The sequence below is a fragment of the Thalassophryne amazonica genome, chromosome 7 (genome assembly GCF_902500255.1).
Source record: "Thalassophryne amazonica chromosome 7, fThaAma1.1, whole genome shotgun sequence".
In the NCBI taxonomy this organism is placed as follows: domain Eukaryota; kingdom Metazoa; phylum Chordata; class Actinopteri; order Batrachoidiformes; family Batrachoididae; genus Thalassophryne; species Thalassophryne amazonica.
In genome coordinates, this window is record NC_047109.1 from 64075814 (window position 1) to 64097424 (window position 21611).

The 21611-nt window shown below is 43.0% G+C and overlaps 1 protein-coding gene across 1 annotated transcript in view; it reads right to left on the reverse strand.

Annotated features, from left to right (window-relative positions):
- agmo (alkylglycerol monooxygenase) overlaps nucleotides 1-21611 on the reverse strand; it is a 164352-nt gene that overhangs the window by 37647 nt on the left and 105094 nt on the right. Inside the window, 5 exon segments of the mRNA XM_034173636.1 lie at nucleotides 7530-7612; nucleotides 14749-14865; nucleotides 17396-17430; nucleotides 17433-17529; nucleotides 17903-17982. Coding sequence (XP_034029527.1) covers nucleotides 7530-7612; nucleotides 14749-14865; nucleotides 17396-17430; nucleotides 17433-17529; nucleotides 17903-17982 — 412 coding nt within the window.

Consider the following 21611-nt stretch of genomic DNA (forward strand, 5'->3'; position numbering starts at 1 on the left):
CATGATGGACAAAAAATAATTACACATACCATACATTAAATTAAAATTGCAGAACAAAGCAACAGAGAGTGAGCCTTTTTTCTGTGACCTGATGAGGTCCGCAGACAGAGGTGGGCGTGTCTCCCTGTGACCTGCAGCTGTTCAGAGTATCTGTGCTCGGAAGTCAAAGCTGGGGAACACCTGTTGTGACTTGTTGAATATGACATCCCGTAACTATCATGAGGCAGGGACGTTGGCATGCTGTTCTCACGTGGAAATAAAATTAAAACATATCGCTTCAGCTGGCCGCGGCCTCAACACACCGCAACACTGGTGGATATCGTGCCATGCAGGAAATCACCACGAGGCGCGTGTCATTGCCGGATTTCCCCACATTGTAATAATTAAAACACATATCACATCCCTCTAGCTGCCACCTTATCGTGGTGGGGGAGTTTGCGTACCCGGATGATCCTAGGAGCTATGTTGTCGGGGGCTTTGTGCTCCCTGTAGGGTCTCCCAAGGCAAACAGGTCCTAGGTGACGGGTCAGACTAAGGGCAGCTCAGAACCTCCATGACCAGTGAAAGATTAAGGACCGAGACGTCGCCCGGTATGGCGGAGCCGGGGTCCCACCCTGGAGCCAGGCCTGGGTTGGGGCTCGCGCGTGAGCACCTGGTGGTCGGGCCTTAGCCCGGCCGGGCTCAGCCCGAAGGAGCAACGAGGGCCCGCCCTCTCTGTGGGTTCACCAACCTGCAGAGGGGGCCATGGGGGTCAGGTGCAGAGGGGATTGGGTGCGGTCGAGGGCGGGTGGCCCGGCGGCCCGGTCCATGCTCACAGCCCCTGGCTGTTGGGACGTGGAATGTCACCCTCGCTGGGGGGCAAGGAGCCTGAGCTTGTGCAGGAGGTTGAGAGATACCGACTAGAGATAGTCGGGCTCACCTCCACACACAGCATGGGCTCTGGTACCCAACTCCTGGAGAGGGGCTGGACACTTCATTTTTCTGGTGTTGCCCACGGGGAGAAGCGGAGAGCTGGGGTTGCATTGCTTAGTGCTCCCCAGCTTAGTCGCCATGTGTTGGAGTTCACTCCGGTGAACGAGAGGGTCGCGTCCCTACGCCTTTGGGGTCGGGGACAGGACCGTTGTCTCGGCCTACGGGCTGAGTGGCATTGCAGAGAACCCCCTACCTTCCTAGAGTCCCTGGAGGGGTACTAGATAGCGCTCCGACTGGGGACTCCATTGTTCTCCTGGGGGAGTTCAACGCCCACGTGGGCGGGCAACAGTGAGACCTGGAGGGGGTGATCGGGAAGCACGGCCTCCCCGATCTGAACCCGAGTGATTTCAGTTGTTGGACTTCTGTGCTAGTCACAGTTTGTCCATCACGAACACCAGTTCGAGCACAAGGGTGTCCATAAGTGCACGTGGCATCAGGACACCCTGAGCCGGAGGTCATGATCGACAGTCGTATCATCTGACCTTCGGCCATGGTCTCGGACACTCGGGTAAAGAGAGGGGCAGAGCTGTCGACCGATCACCACCTGGTGGTGAGTTGGATCCGCTGGGAGGAGAGGAAGCCGGTCAGACCTGGCAGGCCCAAACGTATCGTGAGGGTCTGCTGGGAACGACTGCAGAAACCCTCTGCAGGGAGGTCTTCAACTCCCACCTCCGGGAAGAGCTTCTCCCAGATCCCGGGGAGGTTGGAGACATGGAGTCCGAGTGGACCATGTTCTCCACCTCCACTGTTGATGCGGCCGCGCGTAGCTGTGGTCGCAAGGTCTCTGGTGCCTGTCGCGGCGGCAATCCCCGAACCCGGGGGTGGACACCGGAAGTAAGGGATGCCGTCAAGCTGAAGAAGGAGTCCTACTTATCTTTGTTGGTAGGTGGGACCCCAGAGGCAGGCTGACAGGTACTGGCAGGCCAAGCGTGCCGCAGCCCGTGCGGTCGCAGAGGGCAAAAACCCGGGTCTGGGAGGAGTTAGGGGAGGCTATGGAGGAGGACTATCGGTCGGCCTCGAAGAGATTCTGGCAAACCGTCCAACGCCTCAGGAGGTGGAAGTACTTTGAGGATCTCCTCAATCCCATCGTCACGTCTTCCGAAGAGGAAGCAGAGACTGGGGACCCAGAGGCGGACTCATCCATTACCCAGGCAGAAGTCACCGAGGTGGTTAGAAAGCTCCTCGGTGGCAAGGCTCCTGGGGTGGATGAAATCCGTCCTGAGTACCTTAAGTCTCTGGATGTTGTGGGACTGTCTTGGCTGACACGCCTCTGCAACATCGCATGGCGATCGGGGACAGTGCCTCTGGATTGGCAGACCGGGGTGGTGGTCCCTCTGTTTAAGAAGGGGGACCGGAGGGTGTGTTCCAACTATAGGGGGATCACACTCCTCAGCCTCCCCGGTAAGGTCTTTCCAGAGTACTGGAGAGGAGAATTCGACCAATGGTCGAACCTCGGATTCAGGAGGAGCAGTGTGGTTTTCGTCCTGGTCGCAGCACACTGGACCAGCTCTACACGCTCCATCGGGGTGCTCGAGGGTTCATGGGAGCTCTCCCAACCAGTCCACATGTGTTTTGTGGATCTGGAGAAGGCGTTCGAACCGTGTCCCTCGGGGCACTCTGTGGGGAGTGCTCCGGGAGTACGGGGTCCTTTGCTAAGGGCTATCCGGTCCCTGTACGACCGCAGCAGGAGCTTGGTTCGCATTGCCGGTAGTAAGTCAAACCTGTTTCCAGTGCACGGTGGCCTCCGCCAGGGCTGCCCTTTGTCACCGGTTCTGTTCATTATTTTTATGGACAGAATTTCTAGGCGCAGCCAGGGTGTAGAGGGGGTCTGGTTTGGGAACCACAGAATCTCGTCTCTGCTGTTTGCGGACGATGTGGTTCTGTTGGCTTCGTCAAATCAGGACCTTCAGCGTGCACTGGGGCAGTTTGCAGCCGAGTGTGAGGCGTCCGGGATGAAAATCAGCACCTCCAAATCCGAGGCCATGGTTCTTGACCGGAAAAAGGTGCTTTGCCCTCTTCAGGTCGGTGGAGTGTCCTTGCCTCAAGTGGAGGAGTTTAAGTATCTCGGGGTCTTGTTCACGAGTGAGGGACAGATGGAGCGTGAGATCGATAGACGGATCAGTGCAGCGTCTGCAGTGATGCGGTCGCTGTATCGGACCGTCGTGGTGAAGAGAGAGCTGAATAGGGGGGCAAAGCTCTCGATTTACCGATCGATCTACGTTCCGATCCTCACCTATGGTCATGAGATTTGGCTCATGACCGAAAGAACGAGGATCGCGAGTACAAGCGGCCGAGATGAGTTTCCTCCGCAGGGTGGCTGGGCGCTCCCTTAGAGATAGGGTGAGGAGCTCGGTCACGCTGGAGGAGCTCGGAGTCGAGCCACTGCTCCTTCACATCAAAAGGAGTCAGTTGAGGTGGCTCGGGCATCTTTTCCGGATGCCCCCTGGACGCCTCGCTGGAGAGGTGTTCCAGGCACGTCCCATTGGGAGGAGGCCCCGGGAAGACCCAGGACACGCTGGAAGGATTACATCTCTCGGCTGGCTTGGGAACGCCTTGGGGTTCCCCCGGAGGAGCTGGGCGAGGTGTGTGTGGATCGGGAGGTCTGGGCGGCTTTGCTTGAGCTGCTGCCCCCACGACCAGACTCCGGATAAAGCGGAAGAAAATGGATGGATGGATGGATGGATGGATGGACATATCACATTTGCAACATGGTCACCAGCGGAACACTGCGCACTGGACACGCCATGTCAGCGGATGCGTTCATGACACGGGAGCCAACTCTTCATGAGACAACAGCCCAGCTGATGTCATCATGAGAGGCGCACATCAGGTAATTCATGTAAAACATAAAATGGACAACAGTAATCCACATAATTTATTTACTTCCTGGTGTACGTCTAGGCGGAGTCCAAGTCCGCACTTTATAACAGGAATGAAGTATTATAAATTGCAGTGTTTTTTTTTTTATTTTATATTTTGCTCTGCTGCTGTGGGCTCGACTTTCTATGTGCTCGCACTGTGATCGTACACGCGAACACAAGCGTGCAGAATACTGTCGCCGCGGTATTGTGCACGGCAGTCTGACTGTGTGTCCCTCCCGACAGCAGATGGAATGTTTTGCTTTCGTTTTTGGTTCCCGGATTTTCTTCCAGTTTCTGCGTCGTTTGTGTTATGTGTGAAGGGCCCCCTAAAATAATGCAGATTTTAACTTGGAAAAAAAATACATTTTGGCAATGGCATTTTAACCAAATGAACTCAAAATATCTAATGAGACAAGTCTGCTCTTGCAACATATCTAAACCATCACAGTGTGTTACAACATATACTGCCGCGGTGCGTACAAACGGTCACAGCAGCTTCTTCTCTACAAGAGTCAAGACAGAAGTCAGACTACCAGAGCAAGAATTTTAGCTGAGGAAGCTTCTGTGATTTGAAGCGAAACGTCCTCACGGTCAAGCAACCCAGTCCAGTCGAAGATTCAAACTTCTCTACTATGGTCACAGCAGTGTGAGCTGTGAGTAAAAAAAAAAATTATTATAAACTCTCTGACGAAAATATCACTTAGATAGGGACAAAAGGCAGAAGGCCCATAGAATGCCAACATCGAAATCTCAACAAGGGTGATACATCACAAAAAGCAACCCACAACAACTGCTCCAACCAAAAGAATAGTGTATCCACAGACAGATCGATCGAAAAGTATAAAATTTCTATTTGATATTATAAGAGAAAATGGCTAACATAAGTGGGTCAACTTATTACCGTACATCGAAAGAAAATTAACATTTGCCAAATATAATGATGGAATATTGATTTAAAGTTTTTTTTAGCAGAAAGCAGTATCTAGAGATCTCAAATGTTTTAAAGATTATCAGGGAAATTTCCCAACAGCCAATAATACAACTTACAACACCACATTACTTTTTCAAACACATAAACACAACAAAATCCAGATATGAAGATTATGCTCATTCAGTGTCAGGGTTCCTGTAACAAGCACCTCCATTGCTTTTGCAGTACCTGCAGCAACGGATCCCAGCTACACAAAAATACAGCTGTATTTGAAGTAACACTTGGGACGAAAAAGGGCGTGGTCATTTTTTAAATGGCATGGCCATTATGGGCTGTTTTGGCACATCCCAAGTTGTTCATTGGGGCCATATTAGTCTAAAACAATAGTTATCCTCTCCTAAATGATGTGCATACATGTCTAAGCTAGGTCCTAGACTAATTAGAGTTTGAGGCAGCCTTAAGCAGCCAGTCAGGAACTGCAACTTTTTCTTCTTAAGGGTGGGCTTCATCGGAGACCACTTTGATGTTACAGGGCTGTGAAGCTTCAGAGTGCTGCCAATGCAGTGCAGATCTTTTGCAGTTCCAATGACAGCTGAGGAAAACAGTCATCCTTGCTGAGAAAAAGGATATACCAGGTGACCAAAAGAAAGAGCCACCTAAGATTTGAACCCGGGCGCAGTTGTGCAGTGGATGAGCTCATAGCACCGAATCAGTGACCACCTTCTAAAGGAGACAGATGCCTTGTGGTCTTTTTTCTACATTCAGGTATCCAAAGGCTCCCCCCCCCCCCCCCCCCCCCCCCCCCCCCAACTCCTTCGTAATGTGTGGCACCCTTTGATGGAAGGCAGTGTTAGATAATATCTGTGCTAATTCTTTGTTTTATGTTAGCTATCAAGTATTTGTGTTATTCATCTGGAAGTTCTGAGAAATATAAGCTAAGTTTTACTTTATCATGTGTCCAAGTTTCAGACGCAGGGAGATCTTCCCCTGTTGGTGAGAGCTAGTAACATTAGAAATGTGAGACTAACCACACCTATTCTTAACACTCAAAAGGTATAAAAAGTGTTGTATGACTCATTCTGGGGGCCTTTCACAAGATGGACACTGTCTGTGAGGGTCCCAGGCCTGGTTTCAATGTGACATTGAATAAACTCAAAATGAGGAATACACTGGTTAGTTTTGGTAAGGGGCAGAATCTTACATAAAAGAACCAGGTAGAAATAACAGCAGCACCAGAGCTATTCCTACTAAAGCAGTGCAAGAAGAAAACATCTTTTCAAGTATTGAGCTTTATAAAGTGTTTTACAGTAGTTGAAATGGTCAGACCTTTGCATATGCTCATTGATATAACTGTTATGGCCTCGTCTGTGTGCTCACAGCTTGTGTTTTTTTGTTTATTTGGTTGGTTATTTCAGTAATTTGATATTTATTTTACAATTATTTCTTCACCATTCAGTGTTGCATATGTTTGCCATATTTTGAGTTGTGATTTTGTTTCATGTACCGTTTTGGTTTTTTACAGTTGTAAACATTTTTTTGGTTCCACCTCTGTGTCATTCATCTTTTGTCCGTCCCCATGTGTGCACCCATCTGCTCTCTCTCTACACACCTGTGTCTGGATTGTATCACACACCTGTCTTTAGATTTCCCATCATTAGTCACAGTGCATGTGTCACTGTTTTCTGTCTCAGTTCTTGTGGTAGAGCAGGTAGCTTAGTGGATAAGGAGCCGGCCTGCCTATGTGCACATCTGTAGCTCTGGGTTCGAATCTAGCTCATGTTCTCAGAGTCCTTGGACAAGACAAAATCTGCATAGTCTCAGTCCATGCAGCTGTAAAATGGAAGTAACGTGTCAGAATAGTGTCCTATGGATGGTCATATACACTTAAGCACCAACCTAAGGGACCTCAAAGCCTATATAGATAGAACTTACTAATTTCTTGAGGCAACATTCCCGTGTACTCGTCCATGGATGTTACTGTGTGTTCTGCAGACATCAATCCCCATTTTCAAGACTTGTCACAAAAAGAAAAAAAAAAAAGAATTTTGAAGTAAGTATGTCCTGTAGCTCTGAGTCCCATTGGGCCAGTGCTCATCTCTGAAGACCATAACATCAAGTAGATGGCAGTTTAATATTCCCCTTGATAGGACATTCATCCATTGCCGGTTACTTCCCAACCAAGGTTGAGTCCCATTTACAGTTGAGTTAAGGAGGGTGATGCAGATTAAGTGTCATGTCCAAGTAGAGACTGGTAGCTTGAAGCATACACCTGAACTCAAACCCTGATATTTTGGTTGGTAATTCAACTACTGTGCCACAGAGCAAACTGCTGCTGTATGTTTGAGTATTGCTATCACGTACTCAGCAGTGACAACACTCAGATACTCTTACATGCTATTCCTTATCTGAAGACAGATTGTTATGAGCAACACTGCCTCCATTTCTGTCTCATCTCACTTTAAGAGTGTCCAAGATATTGGAAAAAAAATTCATGCAAAAGCATCTTGATGCACAAATGGTAAATTGTAAATGGACTGCATTTACATAGCACTTTTCCATCTGAATCAGAAGATCAATGCATGTTACACTGATGCCTCCTATTCTCTCTCTCACACACACACACACACACATACACACACACACACACACACACACACACACACACACACACACACACACACACACACACAGACCACCATCAGGGTGCTGTCATGCAAAGGACTCAACTCTCCATCAGGAGCAACAAACAAATTAGAATACTGTACCTCTGGTCAATGATCAAGCCCAGAGACGTGAGGGTGAGCAGAATGTAGAAAGTCATTCCCAAAGTGGTGAGCTGGGACAGCATCTAGAATCAAGCATTTGCATGCCATCAGAGAAGAGACAGAGTAAAAATGCATTCAAATTTAAACCTTTGATCATTTTCATGGGTGATTTAAGATTTATCACAGGAGACCTTGCAAGGAGAGCAGACGGAAACTACACATATGTCTACTGTTTACTTGACAATGCCAAATGAAAACCAATCAGACCTTGAGAATATGTGTACTGGCACATACAGTATCCTGCAGCAATACTCTCCACCTCTTACTTATTCTGACATGCATAGTTTACATAGAAACTCTCAGCATCTCAAACAGGTCTTGACATGGGATTTGACAACAGTGGAAGAGCATCCAGTTTGAATCCTGATAGCCCCCATACTGAGCCAAGACAACCAACTGAACAGAAATCCTATGTAGATTCTTACTGCCCTTGTTTTGTACTGCCCTTGAGTTCAGAAAGACAAAAAAAGCACAAACACATAATGCAGCAAGCACTGATTTGTGCTCTGCAGTGCAGAAGTTGATGCATGTATAATTCATTTTATAGCCTGAGGCCTTGGCTAAGGGCAGCAGAGTCTCCTGAGGATGCCTCAGACTGTCATATTCTCTGACACTTAATACAAAAGCCAACAGCCAAATGTCACAGACTGCTCCCATACTGTAAATACCCAGCAGGCCATATATAGTAAACAGAGTCAACATAATGCAATACAGTAATATTTCTCTATGTTTATACAAGAGTTGTAATCCATAAACCTGGACAGAGCTGTATTATCTGACATCTCACATGAGAATAGAGAGAGAGATGCTAGGGTTATTTTTTCCATGAATCAAACTGGCGGAATTTGGGTTTGGTCCATTTATCAGGGGGAATACTTTCCGTCATGAGAAACAACAGCTATCTCACACTGTCAAAGTTTGAGAATTAACTCAGTAAAAGCAAGTTATTCTGAATGTTCAAAGGTCACAGATATAGTTACATGCTGTAGTGTGTAGAATTACTTTGGTAACAGATCTTATGTGGACTTATCTGTATTTCATAATTGAGGAGTTACACAGTCCACATCATATGACCCTATTTTTGACTACCATCCTGAGTGTTATTTCAGAGAAAATCTTGAAAAGATAAAATAAAATCCCCCAACCGTGTTGCCACCAGGAGTCACATTCACAGGGATTAAAAAAAAAAAACAAAGAAACAAAGAAACAAACGAAAAACAAATAGGAGATATGACTTTCTTTCTTTCACGGTTCTAATTTTAGTGTTAACAAGTGTAAAACCTGGCAGACTGGTGGCAGTGCAATGCATTACACAGTGGTCTATGTTATTCAGTTTTCTCTTAAGATATGGAAAATTAGCTCAATGGCTAAACACTTATTGGAACCATTATTATAATTAGGGAATAACCCTGTTGTGTCTGATGATTTGCAGATGTTCATACTGGTTATACAGTCGCAAATAGAGCTTTACCCGTAACGCGTAATCCATCAAACATGAAAATCCATCAAATCCATCAAATGTGAAATGGTAATTCTTTATCAGAATCCACATCAATACTTTCTTATGGTAGCTTAAATTCACCCATTTCAGGGGCTTCGTCGGTACGCGACTTTCTCATGATCTCAGCTAACAACACTAACAGCTAGCAGCGCGCACAGCCTGTGTTCTGGCGACTTGTGTGTCTTGTCGCATAAATCAACAGTTCCACGTCCCGGACTATATTGCGCATGTGTGTGCATGCGCAGTTGCGTGGAGGACAGGAATGATATTCGACAGGAATGGCATCTCGTCAGAACACCGGCCAGGGTGCAGAGTAATACATCCAAATGTGAAACAGTCAAATAATTTGCCACCATTACCCTGCTATTATACGGTCTGAAATCTCACACACTTAACCAATCAGATTCAAAAAATGTAACTGGATTAGAATGACATTTATCAGTTTAGTTGATTTACTCATGAGTACATACCCTAGGGGGGTTACGTAGTGATAAACACTTTTTGATTAGTGACCAGAAACTGTCAGGAAGACAGAATTAAACTTCATACTGAATGCAGGATGAAAAATAATTGTTTACTTGCAGTATTTTGGCATATATTTCCTCATTGCACAGCAATGGACTTCTACATTTGGTGTCAAGAGCAAATTGAATGACACACTCCAGAAGTTTAGCTTGTTTAAAGTGGCATATTCAATAGCTTAAAAAAGGCTTTACAGAAAAATGGGTGTACTTGTCAGTGTCACACAGACACAATGTAATCCAAATGAGATTTAATTCATAAAATTCAGAGGTGTTCCAGGCACGTCCAGCTGGGCCGAGTACCCGGGGAAGACCCAGGACAAGGTGGAGAGATTATCTATCAATCAATCAATCAACATTTATTTATAAAGCGCTTTACAGCACCGACTGTGCTTAACATTAAAAACACAAATTTACAAAAATAAAACACATATAAAATAAATTTTAAAACACATAAAACAAGAACATAGAAAACAACAGAACATGTCACCCTCCCACTAAGTTTAAAAGCCAGTTTTAAATAAATAAGTCTTTAACTTAGATTTAAAAAGTGCTAGGTCAGGAATAGTACATAACTCAAGAGGTAGCTCATTCCACAGTCTCGGGCCAGCTACCGTGAAAGCATGATCACCCCAGCGTGTATATCTTGACCTTGGAACCTCTAAGTAAAGCTGGCCAGACGCCCTTAATGTCCTACTGTAGGTGCGCCAAAAGTTAAAATTTCAGACAAGTAGGGAGGTGCAAGGCCATAAATAGCTTTAAAAACAAACATTAAAATTTTAGAATCAATTCTAAAATGAACTGGAAGCCAGTGGAGTGGAGTACAGGATGGGTGCAATATGCTCACGTCTAAAAGTGTTTGTTTAAAAGACGAGCAGCAGCATTCTGCACCAACTGGAGACGTGCAAGGAGACGACTGATTAATGACCGAATAAAGTGCATTAACCAATAATCAAGTCTGGAGCTGATGACTTGACATGTCTGATCCACACTGGACTGGGAATGCCTCTGGATCCCCAAGTCAGAGGTGGTTAATGTGGCCCAAGAAGGGAAGTTTGGGGTCCATTAATGAAAGCTGCTCTCACAACCGATCTTGGATAAGTGGTTGAAGAGGAGTAATGAGAGTGAAATTCAGAGGTCTTCTCAGCAAGTCTTTGAAATCTGAATTTCAAATAAGCCTCAAACAGTGTTGTAAATTACATTTTTTTGTTTAAAGAAATGTCCTACATATTCTAATGTGAAAACGTTTTAAAGAAGATCGGGACCAACCCCAAAGACCAAGAAGGATAATGATAAATCCAATATATGGTCAATGAAGAGTGAAAGAACATTTTAAGTGTGAAATTCAATGGACCAGCATTGTATGGATGATTCAATTTTTGAACATTTCACTGTTACCCACAATACCTAGTCCAACTCTCCATCTACCACAAAAACATCCTGTTGTCCTGCAACAATGGTGACATGCCATGGGATCAGAGGTGGTAAAATCCAACATAGACGGAAAATCCACAGTGATACAAGGGGGTCTGATTTGGACTGCAGTGGTTCAAATTTGGACCAGGCTCAATTTAGCTTTACTTAGTATGAACTAACTGGACAGTGTATACCTTCCTTTCATTGGATTTCCATTCGTAAAACAAAACAAGAGAAGACTTTTGTTGTCCAATCATCATGGTAGGGTCCATATTATTCAGCATGATGCTACAACCCCTGGCAAAAATTATGGAATCACCGGCCTCGGAGGATGTTCATCAGTTGTTTAATTTTGTAGACAAAAAAAGCAGATCACAGACATGACACAAAACTAAAGTCATTTCAAATGGCAGCTTTCTGGCTTTAAGAAACACTATAAGAAATCAGGAAAAAAAAATTGTGGCAGTCAGTAACGGTTACTTTTTTAGGACCAAGCAGAGGAAAAAAAATATGGAATCACTCAATTCTGAGGAAAAAATTATGGAATCATGAAAAACAAAAGAACGCTTCAACACATCACTAGTATATTGTTGCACCACCTCTGGCTTTTATAACAGCTTGCAGTGTCTGAGGCATGGACTTAATGAGTGACACAACAGTACTCTTCATCAATCTGGCTCCAACTTTCTCTGATGCTGTTTGCCAGATCAGCTTTGCAGGTTGGAGCCTTGTCATGGACCATTTTCTGCAACTTCCACCAAAGATTTTCAATTGGATTAAGATCCGGACTATTTGCAGGCCATGACATTGACCCTATGTGTCTTTTTGCAAGGAATGTTTTCACAGTTTTTGCTCTATGGCAAGATGCATTATCATCTTGAAAAATGATTTCATCATCCCCAAACATCCTTTCAATTGATGGGATAAGAAAAGTGTCCAAAATATCAACGTAAACTTGTGCATTTATTGATGATGTGATGACAGCCATCTCCCCAGTGCCTTTACCTGACATGCAGCCCCATATCATCAATGACTGTGGAAATTTACATGTCCCCTCAGGCAGTCATCTTTATAAATCTCATTGGAATGGCACCAAACAAAAGTTCCAGCATCATCACCTTGCCCAATGCAGATTCAAGATTCATCACTGAATATGACTTTCATCCAGCATCCCACAGTCCACGATGCTTTTTCTTAGCCCATCGTAACCTTGTTTTTTTCTGTTTAGGTGTTTAATGATGGCCTTCGTTTAGCTTTTCTGTATGTAAATCCCATTTCCTTTAGGCGGTTTCTTACAGTTCGGTCACAGACGTTGACTCCAGTTTCCTCCATTCGTTCCTCATTTGTTTTGTTGTGCATTTTCGATTTTTGAGACATATTGCTTTAAGTTTTCTGTCTTGACACTTTGATGTCTTCCTTGGTCTACCAGTATGTTTGCCTTTAACAACCTTACCATGTTGTTTGTATTTTGGTCCAGAGTTTAGACACAGCTGACTGTGAACAACCATCTTTTGCAACATTGCGTGATGATTTACCCCTCTTTTAACAGTTTGATAATCCTCTCCTTTGTTTCAATGACATCTCTCGTGTTGGAGCCATGATTCATGTCAGTCCACTTGGTGCAACAGCTCTCCAAGGTGTGATCACTCCTTTTTAGATGCAGACTAACGGAGCAGATCTGATTTGATGCAGGTGTTAGTTTTGGGGATGAAAATTTTACAGGGTGATTCCATAATTTATTCCTCAGAATGAGTGGAGTCCATATTTTTTTCCCTCTGCTTGGTCTAAAAAAGTAACCGTTACTGACCTGCCACAATGTTTTTTTCCTGATTTCTAATACAGTTTCTTAAAGCCAGAAGTTGCCATTTGAAATGACTTTAGTTTTGTGTCATGTCTGTGATCTGCTTTTTTTTTCTACAAAATTAAACAACTGAATGAACATCCTCCGAGGCCGGTGATTCCATAATTTTTGCCAGGGGTTGTAAATGCACTATGTGCCACACTCTGACTAAGGACAAGGGGGTGGGGGGGATCTCCAACACAGCTCCATAAATATGGTTCCTTAAAGATTTGAGTTTTCCTTTGTTCACTACTATCTGTACTGTCAACACTGACAAGCAATTAACAGCTATCAGAAAAATGTTCTGTTTGTTGTGTATACTTTATTTTCTGTGCTTTCTTTTATTTCTGGCTTACTTACGCAATGTTCCAAAGAGAAAGGGAAAAGTATTAAAAACATTGAAAATGTCCATATTTTATTTGGGCAAAAATTTTGTCAATGTTCTTTTAGTGTAGGCAGTAGAATGATCATCAAAAAGATAAACTGTGGTGATCATTTTTTACTTTTTTATTTCAGGAACACAAATCCTAGCAAAGGACACAGATGTTTGGGTTTGAGCATTACTAACCACTAAAGCTATGGACACATTAGCTACAAGTGACAGTAAGCGACAATATGAAAGTGGCAACTTGACATTCATTTTCAATGAGAGTGGCCATTTTGCAGTGGCAAGAGACAGCAGTCACTCTGCTGCCAGACAGGCGAGCCAAAATAGACCACAATTATTTTTTTCTGCAAAATGCTGACTGACGGGACACGGTGCCCTGCCAGTCCAAGTGAACAGGCAGTGTGATGTCAGCTGGTTGTTTGCTCAAACAAAACTTATCAAAGATGGCCTCTCTCTCTCTGTTTTGAAAGCTACTGTGTAATACAACATGCACACTGACCTCGTCATGACGTAATTGAAGAGCTGCTTCAGTTGTTGGAAATAACCATGTTTTCATGGCTTGGAATTAGCGCTAAGCCCATAAACTGTTCTGCAGTGTATCATCAATTGTCAGGCTAAATAAGCGGCTAGAGAATATGTGGGTATAAATACATAACAGCAACATGATTTATTGTTGGGCCAGAGTGCCCAATTTGTTATTTTCCCTCCAAGTCCTGATTGCTGCATCCTGAAGGCTATTTGGGTTGGGAAATGGCTGACTCGACAATTAAGGCATTTGTGCGTACCGCTGGACCACCAGGTGGTGTTTCATTTGCTGAAACGGAGGGGGGACCCTCGACCCTGGAGGGCTCCCTCTCTCTCTCTCTCTGTGTATTTGTGAGTTTGGGAGGGGGGGAGAATAGACGGGTGAGGAACCACAACTGAAGGAGCACTGCAGCAATCACAAAAAGACAGGCCGATTATTTAGGCGTTTGAAGGGGCTGGGCGTGACGGCACTGTTTGGCTAACCAAAACTATACTTCGGGAAAACGCCTTCCAAAGATAACTGCTAAGAAGACCTGCTTCTTTCTCTCTTTTTTGGTTTGGGGAGGAGGGGTCTTTTGGCTGGTTGAGTGGAAAAATAATAGACAAAGGTTGTTCTGAAGGGGAATGCTGATCAGTCATCCTGTCATGATGTTAGACAGAGCTAGTCTTTTCCTGCTGGCTAAGTAGAGGACTCTGCTCTGCCATAGTCAGCCGCAACAAACTACATAACGGGGTGAAATAATGTTGGCAAACAAACAGGCAGCACTCAAGCAGACTTATAAGATCCCTGGGCCACCTTGTCATACTAAAAAGATTACGGCGAGCTAAACGCAGTGTTCGACCATAAGGTTAAATGGAGTGGGCAGACAGCATGAAAGACTCCACCTCCTTCACAGTCACTTAACATACTTTTAAGCATGACGAGGTTCATTCATACACAACCTCTGCTAATAGGACAAAATGCATACCTTCTGATTTTGAAACAAATGGTGGTAAGTCTGCAGCACCAGTAGGAAATGTATGACCACATAAACTTTTAAGGACAGCAACCAGGTCGGGTCATGAGGTACTTCCTCTCCGGTAACCTGCATGTGGAAAAAATTTAAACATTAATTCTGATATTTTTTAAAAGATCACTTCTGTAGATGCTTGCAACAGACAGCGCAAATAGATTTAGACACACAAAGAAGTCTGTAACCTGACTTAACAACTTAAAGGGGTCATATTGTACATCTTTTCAATGGGCTACTGATAAAGGCAACCAGTACAAAAACAGATTAAAATGTCACAAACGGCATAAACTACAACTACCTGTTTCTGACCCTGTTGGAGAAGCAGCTGCTTGCCACATGTGCGCTCAATTCAGAGAGGGCGCCAGATCACATAGGTGCCAGAGTCCATCCCAATGGCATGTCTAAAAGCATGCAGAACTCAAATATGGACTTCTATGACATGTTTCACAGAAGTCAAACAAGTCATTGCAGGACTAATCTTTGCTCAGGGCAGGTTTATACATGCATCGGAAGAATCATGGAACTCTGAGGTGTGGAACTTGAAACCCAACCATATTTCCAAGGCCTTTTTTTCCTTAACTCATTTCACTAGTTTTGCAGCTTGTATATGAAAACATACTGCATTATCATCTATGGCCAATAGACTGCAGCCTAGATGTGTGACACGTTGCTCCAGTATACTGATCCAAAGATGTACTGTGATTGACACTCCAAAGCAAAGGATGGCAGGAAAGCACAATTAGGCTAAATTCCAACCACTCTAAAACAAGATGATCTGAATGGGAATGATGTGCTGGGTCTTAGAAAGAGTGACATTTAATAAGTCATTGCTCTCAAACTGAGAGACCACACTTGAATAAAGAAAAAGGAATAGCTTCAACTTCGTACTACTCAGCACTCCACTTGTATGGACTTTGTGGGTCACCCAGAAGCGCAAAAAGGGTAACAGCTAAGCAAAGCTAATGTTTAGAAATGTATAACAGCTTTAAAACATTCCATAACATTTAGTGAGGTAAACATGCACATGTTTAGTTCTGAAAAGATGTTTTTGGCTGTTGAACCAAGAACGTCTCTATGTTGGAGAGTAGTTTCGTCAGAACTGTTGGTGCCTCATACAATAACATTATTTAGCATGTTAGTTTTGTTTGCTGATGGGATTTGTGTTATAAATAAATTATGCACTGATTAAAGTTATTTTGTTTCCAGTTGAATGAAGCAATAGCGCCATGTTACAAAAATAAGTGGGACTTAAAGACTTGTGACACTTATGGGGATTTTTCACCTCCCCTGTTCATGATACATTTCTGGACAGATGCAACTAATACTCTGGTGTGACATATTGTCAGGAAAATAGGGTAGATTTAAAAAACACACTTTGTAAAATATGGCCCCTTTAAGCACTGTTTGTAATTTTATTTATTTATTCATTTGCATTAAAAAGAAAAAAAAATCAAATACATAATACATTAAAATTATTGTAAAAATAGAAATGTACAAGTAGCATAAAAGAAAGAGTGGAAAGTGTACTACTTTAGAAAAGGCAGAATTAGCTCATAAACCACAGTCATTCCGAACCAGATTCAAATTTGTCTCACTTCTGACATCCTTTCTTCCTCTATTTTTTTTTCTTTTTTGAGCATTTCATGGAACAAAGTTTGATGGAAAAATGGTCTTCACTGCTTCAGCATCCCACAGACTGCTGAAAATTAGCTTGTTGTGTTCCATTTAGGATTTATTGGGTGTAGCGGTTTCCCAGATGCCGAGGAACATACTGTACAGTCCATGTGTCAAAATTCCCTCAGTCATTGGCCTCGTTTTTGTCCGTCTGCACATCCAAATGATTAGACCGAGACTAGTGTGTCTTCAATTGGAATGAATCTTGAAAAATAACCGATCACAGAAGGCCTCGCTTATTCAGGAGGTTTCCCAGGATCTCGTAGAACCAAAAAAAACACATTGGGTCCCCCCCCCAACCCCAGACCCTGTAGGTATTCCAGCACACTGCTCTGCTTTGCCTCAAAAGTCCAACCTTACTCACACCGTCTTTTCCTTTCTTTGCCTCACCAGTAGATAAACAAGTAGCCATCTACAGGCTGACAGAGAGAGACTTAAGGCTTTTCAGTTAATTCCACTTCTGTCCATGTTTAGAATCATGCTGCTGGTTTAACAGCCCAATTTAATTGTAAAGCAAGGAGACTTTTTTCTTTTACGTTGTGAAGCATGAGGGAACTAAACATGTGACGCCATCAGTGTTTTTTTTTTAAAGCTAACCACCAACTGGAGCCGTTATTTCTTTCTACACACATGCACATTTACACAGCATTGCGTGCAGTTTCAATCCCGCAGACTGCATTTAAAGACGGCAAAAAATGAACTTATTGTCTCTTTGTCTCCAAAGATTGGCAGGACTTATGTGATGTGGCAATTCCTTGTAAAACTCGTAGATTATTTGAACTCTTGGAACAAAGAATGTTTGCAGTCATTCTGGCTTGTGCTTTATATGTGTCACAGTGATAGGGAATGACGCCTGTGGGCATTACAACAGCAATATGGCTCCTTTAGGAATGAAGGAAAGAAAAAAAAAAAAACTTTTTCAACAAACCTTTGGATTTTCCTCGTGGTCGCCCAGCCGAGGTTACCAGGGTTCCAACTCGGTCCTTTGATGAAAGTTGACAACTTATCAGCAATGCTGGTGTACGTTTTAGATTTTTTCCACAAATTGTTGTAGTAGTGTAACTACAAGAAGAAATGTAACACTTAGAAATCAATGGTACATTTAATCAATCACGATTAATGAAGCAACAGCTGTGATAATTAATCCTGAGTAGAAATGTGGACAATGGTCACGCTGTACTCTGCCAACGCTAAAGGCAGCAAAAATAATCACACTGATTCACAGTGTGGCATGTTTTTGGCCTCCTTCACCCTCAGCTTGGTAGTTTGTTTAGAGGAGCACATAATGTTATGGTTATAAAATGGCCACTCAGCCAAAGAAGGAAACATGAGATCACGCCTCCTCCATCAAAAGCTGTTTATACTCAGATGGATGAAGGTGACCAATGACCACAAAAAACTAAAATAAAATAAAAGTTAAAAAGCTGGAAGAAACCTGAACACTGAGGATTTCAAATGTGTTGATGGGGAACACCAAGCCGTACACCACTTTGTCCGTCTCTGCAGCAAAAGTGCCTGCAATTGAGAACAGGAAAAAAAAATAAAAATAAACTGTAAGTTAACTACCGTATTATCGGACTATAAGTCGCACTTTTTTACATGTTTTGGCCGGGGGTGCGACCTATACTCCGGTGCGACTTATAAATGAAAAATATACCGGTAGGATCTCAATTAATTTACTGTAACAAAACAATTTTACGTGACAGAGTCGATCTAGTTTTAAAATGGCCACCAGAAAAGGAATGCAATGCATCATGGACACTGTAGTATGGCGGCCGTCCTATAAGTCACGCTGGTCACGATAACCAATCAGAGAACAGAACGTTGGACGCGTATTCCTCACCTCACCCACAGCGTGTGAAGCTGACGAATACGGTGCTTGCTGTTATTCCGGCATGGCGAACAAAACAGCTTCAAACCCTTGGATATCAGTGTGAGCAGAGTGTTTAAGTTGACGCTGAGAGCTGCGTGGGAGCACCGGGTGAGCGACGGCGGAGGATTAGTGTGTGCACTTGGAAGGAGCTGGCGTCGAAGATTGTGAATAGCGTCTGAAGCAGACGAACATGGTGTTTATTCCGGACGGCTAACAAAACAGCTTCAACCCTTGGATATCAATGTGAGCAGAGTTGACGCTGAGAGCTGCATGGGAGCACTGAGCGACGGCGGAGGATTAGCGTCTGCACTTGGAAGGAGCTGGATCGACAACGCTAGGTGGTCATGAGCTGCGCAGGTAGGTGCTGCATGGTTCGGCTCGCAATGTGGTCCGCAAAATACAAACATATCTGTAGGTAAAATGCAGCTCACGAGAGGCACTCAAGGCTTGTGTGACTGTTCCTGCGACTTCTGACTACCATAGAAAAATAAAAAATTTCAATGTTACTGATAACTTAACAAGACAACGGAGAAGGCCCGAAAAAATGCCACCAAAAAGAAAATCATACTCTGCAGATTGTAAGTTACGACTGGTGAAATATGCATCTGAAAACGGTAGCCGTCACAATATTATCATCTGAACTTTCATGTTAAGTTAACATACCTGTATGTCCATGGGACTTATAGTCCAGTGCAACTTATTTATGGTTATTTTCTTTATAATGATAAAGTGGCTGGTGCGATTTATACTCCGGTGCGACTTATTTATGGTTTATTTTTCTTTATAATGGATAAAGTGGCTGGTGCGACTTATACTCCGGTGCGACTTATAGTCCGGAAAATACGGTAACTTTCATCAGGTTGGATATGATACGTATAGAAATGAAATGGTCCATTAGAATTTTAATTTCATCATGTGTCATTTCTTTTGCACTGTTGATTAATGTAATGCTGCTTTGACATCTAATGATAATTTACTTCATCTCAGTTCATTGTCAGATTGTCCAGCCTATTATATAGATCAATTACAAAACACTGACAAGTAGTTCTTTTTTAAATAAAGAGCTGAAATTGAGACAACAGAAATGCAAAGATTTTGCCATATTTTTCATACATTTATATTCAGGTAGAGTGGTTAATATTCCTTGAATATTTCTGATTCTATTAGACCAGGGCAGATAATGTAAGAAATCACTCAACAGATTTATGGCGATCAATTTGTTGACAATCTTAAGCACAAAAAGCAACCTTACATGGCTTTGACCTGGAAATATTCATTATCAGGAACTGAAAGTTATTTGAAAACCCAAAAATCCAATGTGATCCAGCACTCAACAACACATTCAGTTATGTCAATATTTTATAAATATGCATACATTGCAGTCTGTCGGTATAGAAATAATGAATGTTTATGAGTTCAATGGTACAAATATTTCATAAGGTGCAAGATGGAATGTTCCATCTGAGTTGAATGGTACTTTCCAGCTTTCACCAAATTAAATATTCACTCCATTGAAAGAATGTAAAAACATTCATTATTACCTCCGCAAAGGAGGTTATGTTTTCGGTCGCGTCCGTTTGTTGGCTGGTTTGTTAGCAGGATTACTCAAAAAATCCTCAAAGGATTTCAATGAAATTTTTTACCAGGGGTGTATCTTGGCCTAACTTAGAAGTCATTAAATTCTGGTAATGATCCGGAACACAATCTGGATCCAGTAATTTTTTTTAAGGATTCATTATCATTGCAAGATCGGGCCAATTTCAACATTTTTGCATTTAACTTCATGAAGACAAAGGCTGAACAAAAATTAAGTTATGACACAACAATAATTAGCATTTGTTTCTCCTCATTGAATAAAGGTGTTATTAGAAAATAAAAAAACATGTGAAGTTCATGCAGTTTCTCTTTATAATACATCTGCTGAAGATCTAAGGGTTTAACCTCTGGGGCCGACGTCGTCATATACAACGGCTGAGACCAAGCTTTACTAAATTATAAATAACTTTTTAATGATATGAGATAGAAATGTACTTTTTTCTTTGCTGAAAAGTTAACTCTGCGGACTTTCGAACCACCGTCCACCATCTTTGTACTCCTCATAGAAGCTGTGTGATGATGTGAGCAATGTGAGTGTCCAACTGGAATTGATTCACTGTCAAATGGTTTTCCAAACTCCAATCGTAGGTCAGATTCACTTCATGTGACACACCAAAGATTGTTTTTAGGAGTGATGTGTTACTAGTTGGCCTGTTTGAACAGCCCCCTGGCTGCTCCAATGCGCCCTGCGCCATTACGCACAGTGAAAGTGAGCAGATGGAGCAGACGGAGAGCCTCTCATGCAATCTCACATGCTAAAACAGTGTGTGAGTATCAGGATTGGTTCGACTAGTTTTCCTGTGAGTGTCACTGGATAAGCTTGTGGTAAGCTCTCTCACTCTGGCGTAAAGCACTGTTTACCATATCAATGGAGCGAGGGGGGGGAGGGCTGCTCCTTAAACTGAATGAGCCTTGAAGTGCTTTCAGAGCAGGAGAGAACAAACACACAGTCAACTTCATAGTAGAAGTTTGGTGATGTGACCTTTTGTGTAATAGCAGACAGAAATTGCTTTGAGATGAAACAAAACGCAACAGACCATTTGGTATATATTGTTCAAAATGTGCATTTGTGTTATTGTTTGAAACCTTTTTGTTGTACAGTCCTTTCACACAAGAGCCCAAATTACCTTTATAAAGTGTCAAAAGAGTGTTTATTATAGTTGGCTGTGTGTTTGAATAACTGTGTGTGGAAAATTATTTTCCACTTTACTTTTTTCCTTTCTTATTTCTGATTGCAAACCTTTTTACACTTATAAAGCACAACTATAGCATATATATTTGAAAGTACAGGTTGTCCTGAAAAAAGAGACATAAAACTTGATTGTGGGATGCCGGGAGAGCTGTTAAGAGCAATAATAAAACATTTTATGCCAGGCGAGTGAACTGTCCAAATGCCCTTGGACCCCAGAGGGTTAACCACTGAATCTGAAACATGATGGTAGATGCGTGAAACGATGTCTCTTTGCCATGTGACGTCAGGGACCCTATGGCCTTCGCGGAGGTTTGCGCTCTTCGAGTGCTTCTAGTTTGTTTTATAACAGCTACAACAGATCTTTGTCATTTGATATTATATTAATTTCTAAACAACAGAAAAAGGGGCTTACATTTGTGATGTTCATCACTGGTCCTTTGCGCGTCAAACTGTCTAACACGAACTTAAATAGGAATCCAAAAT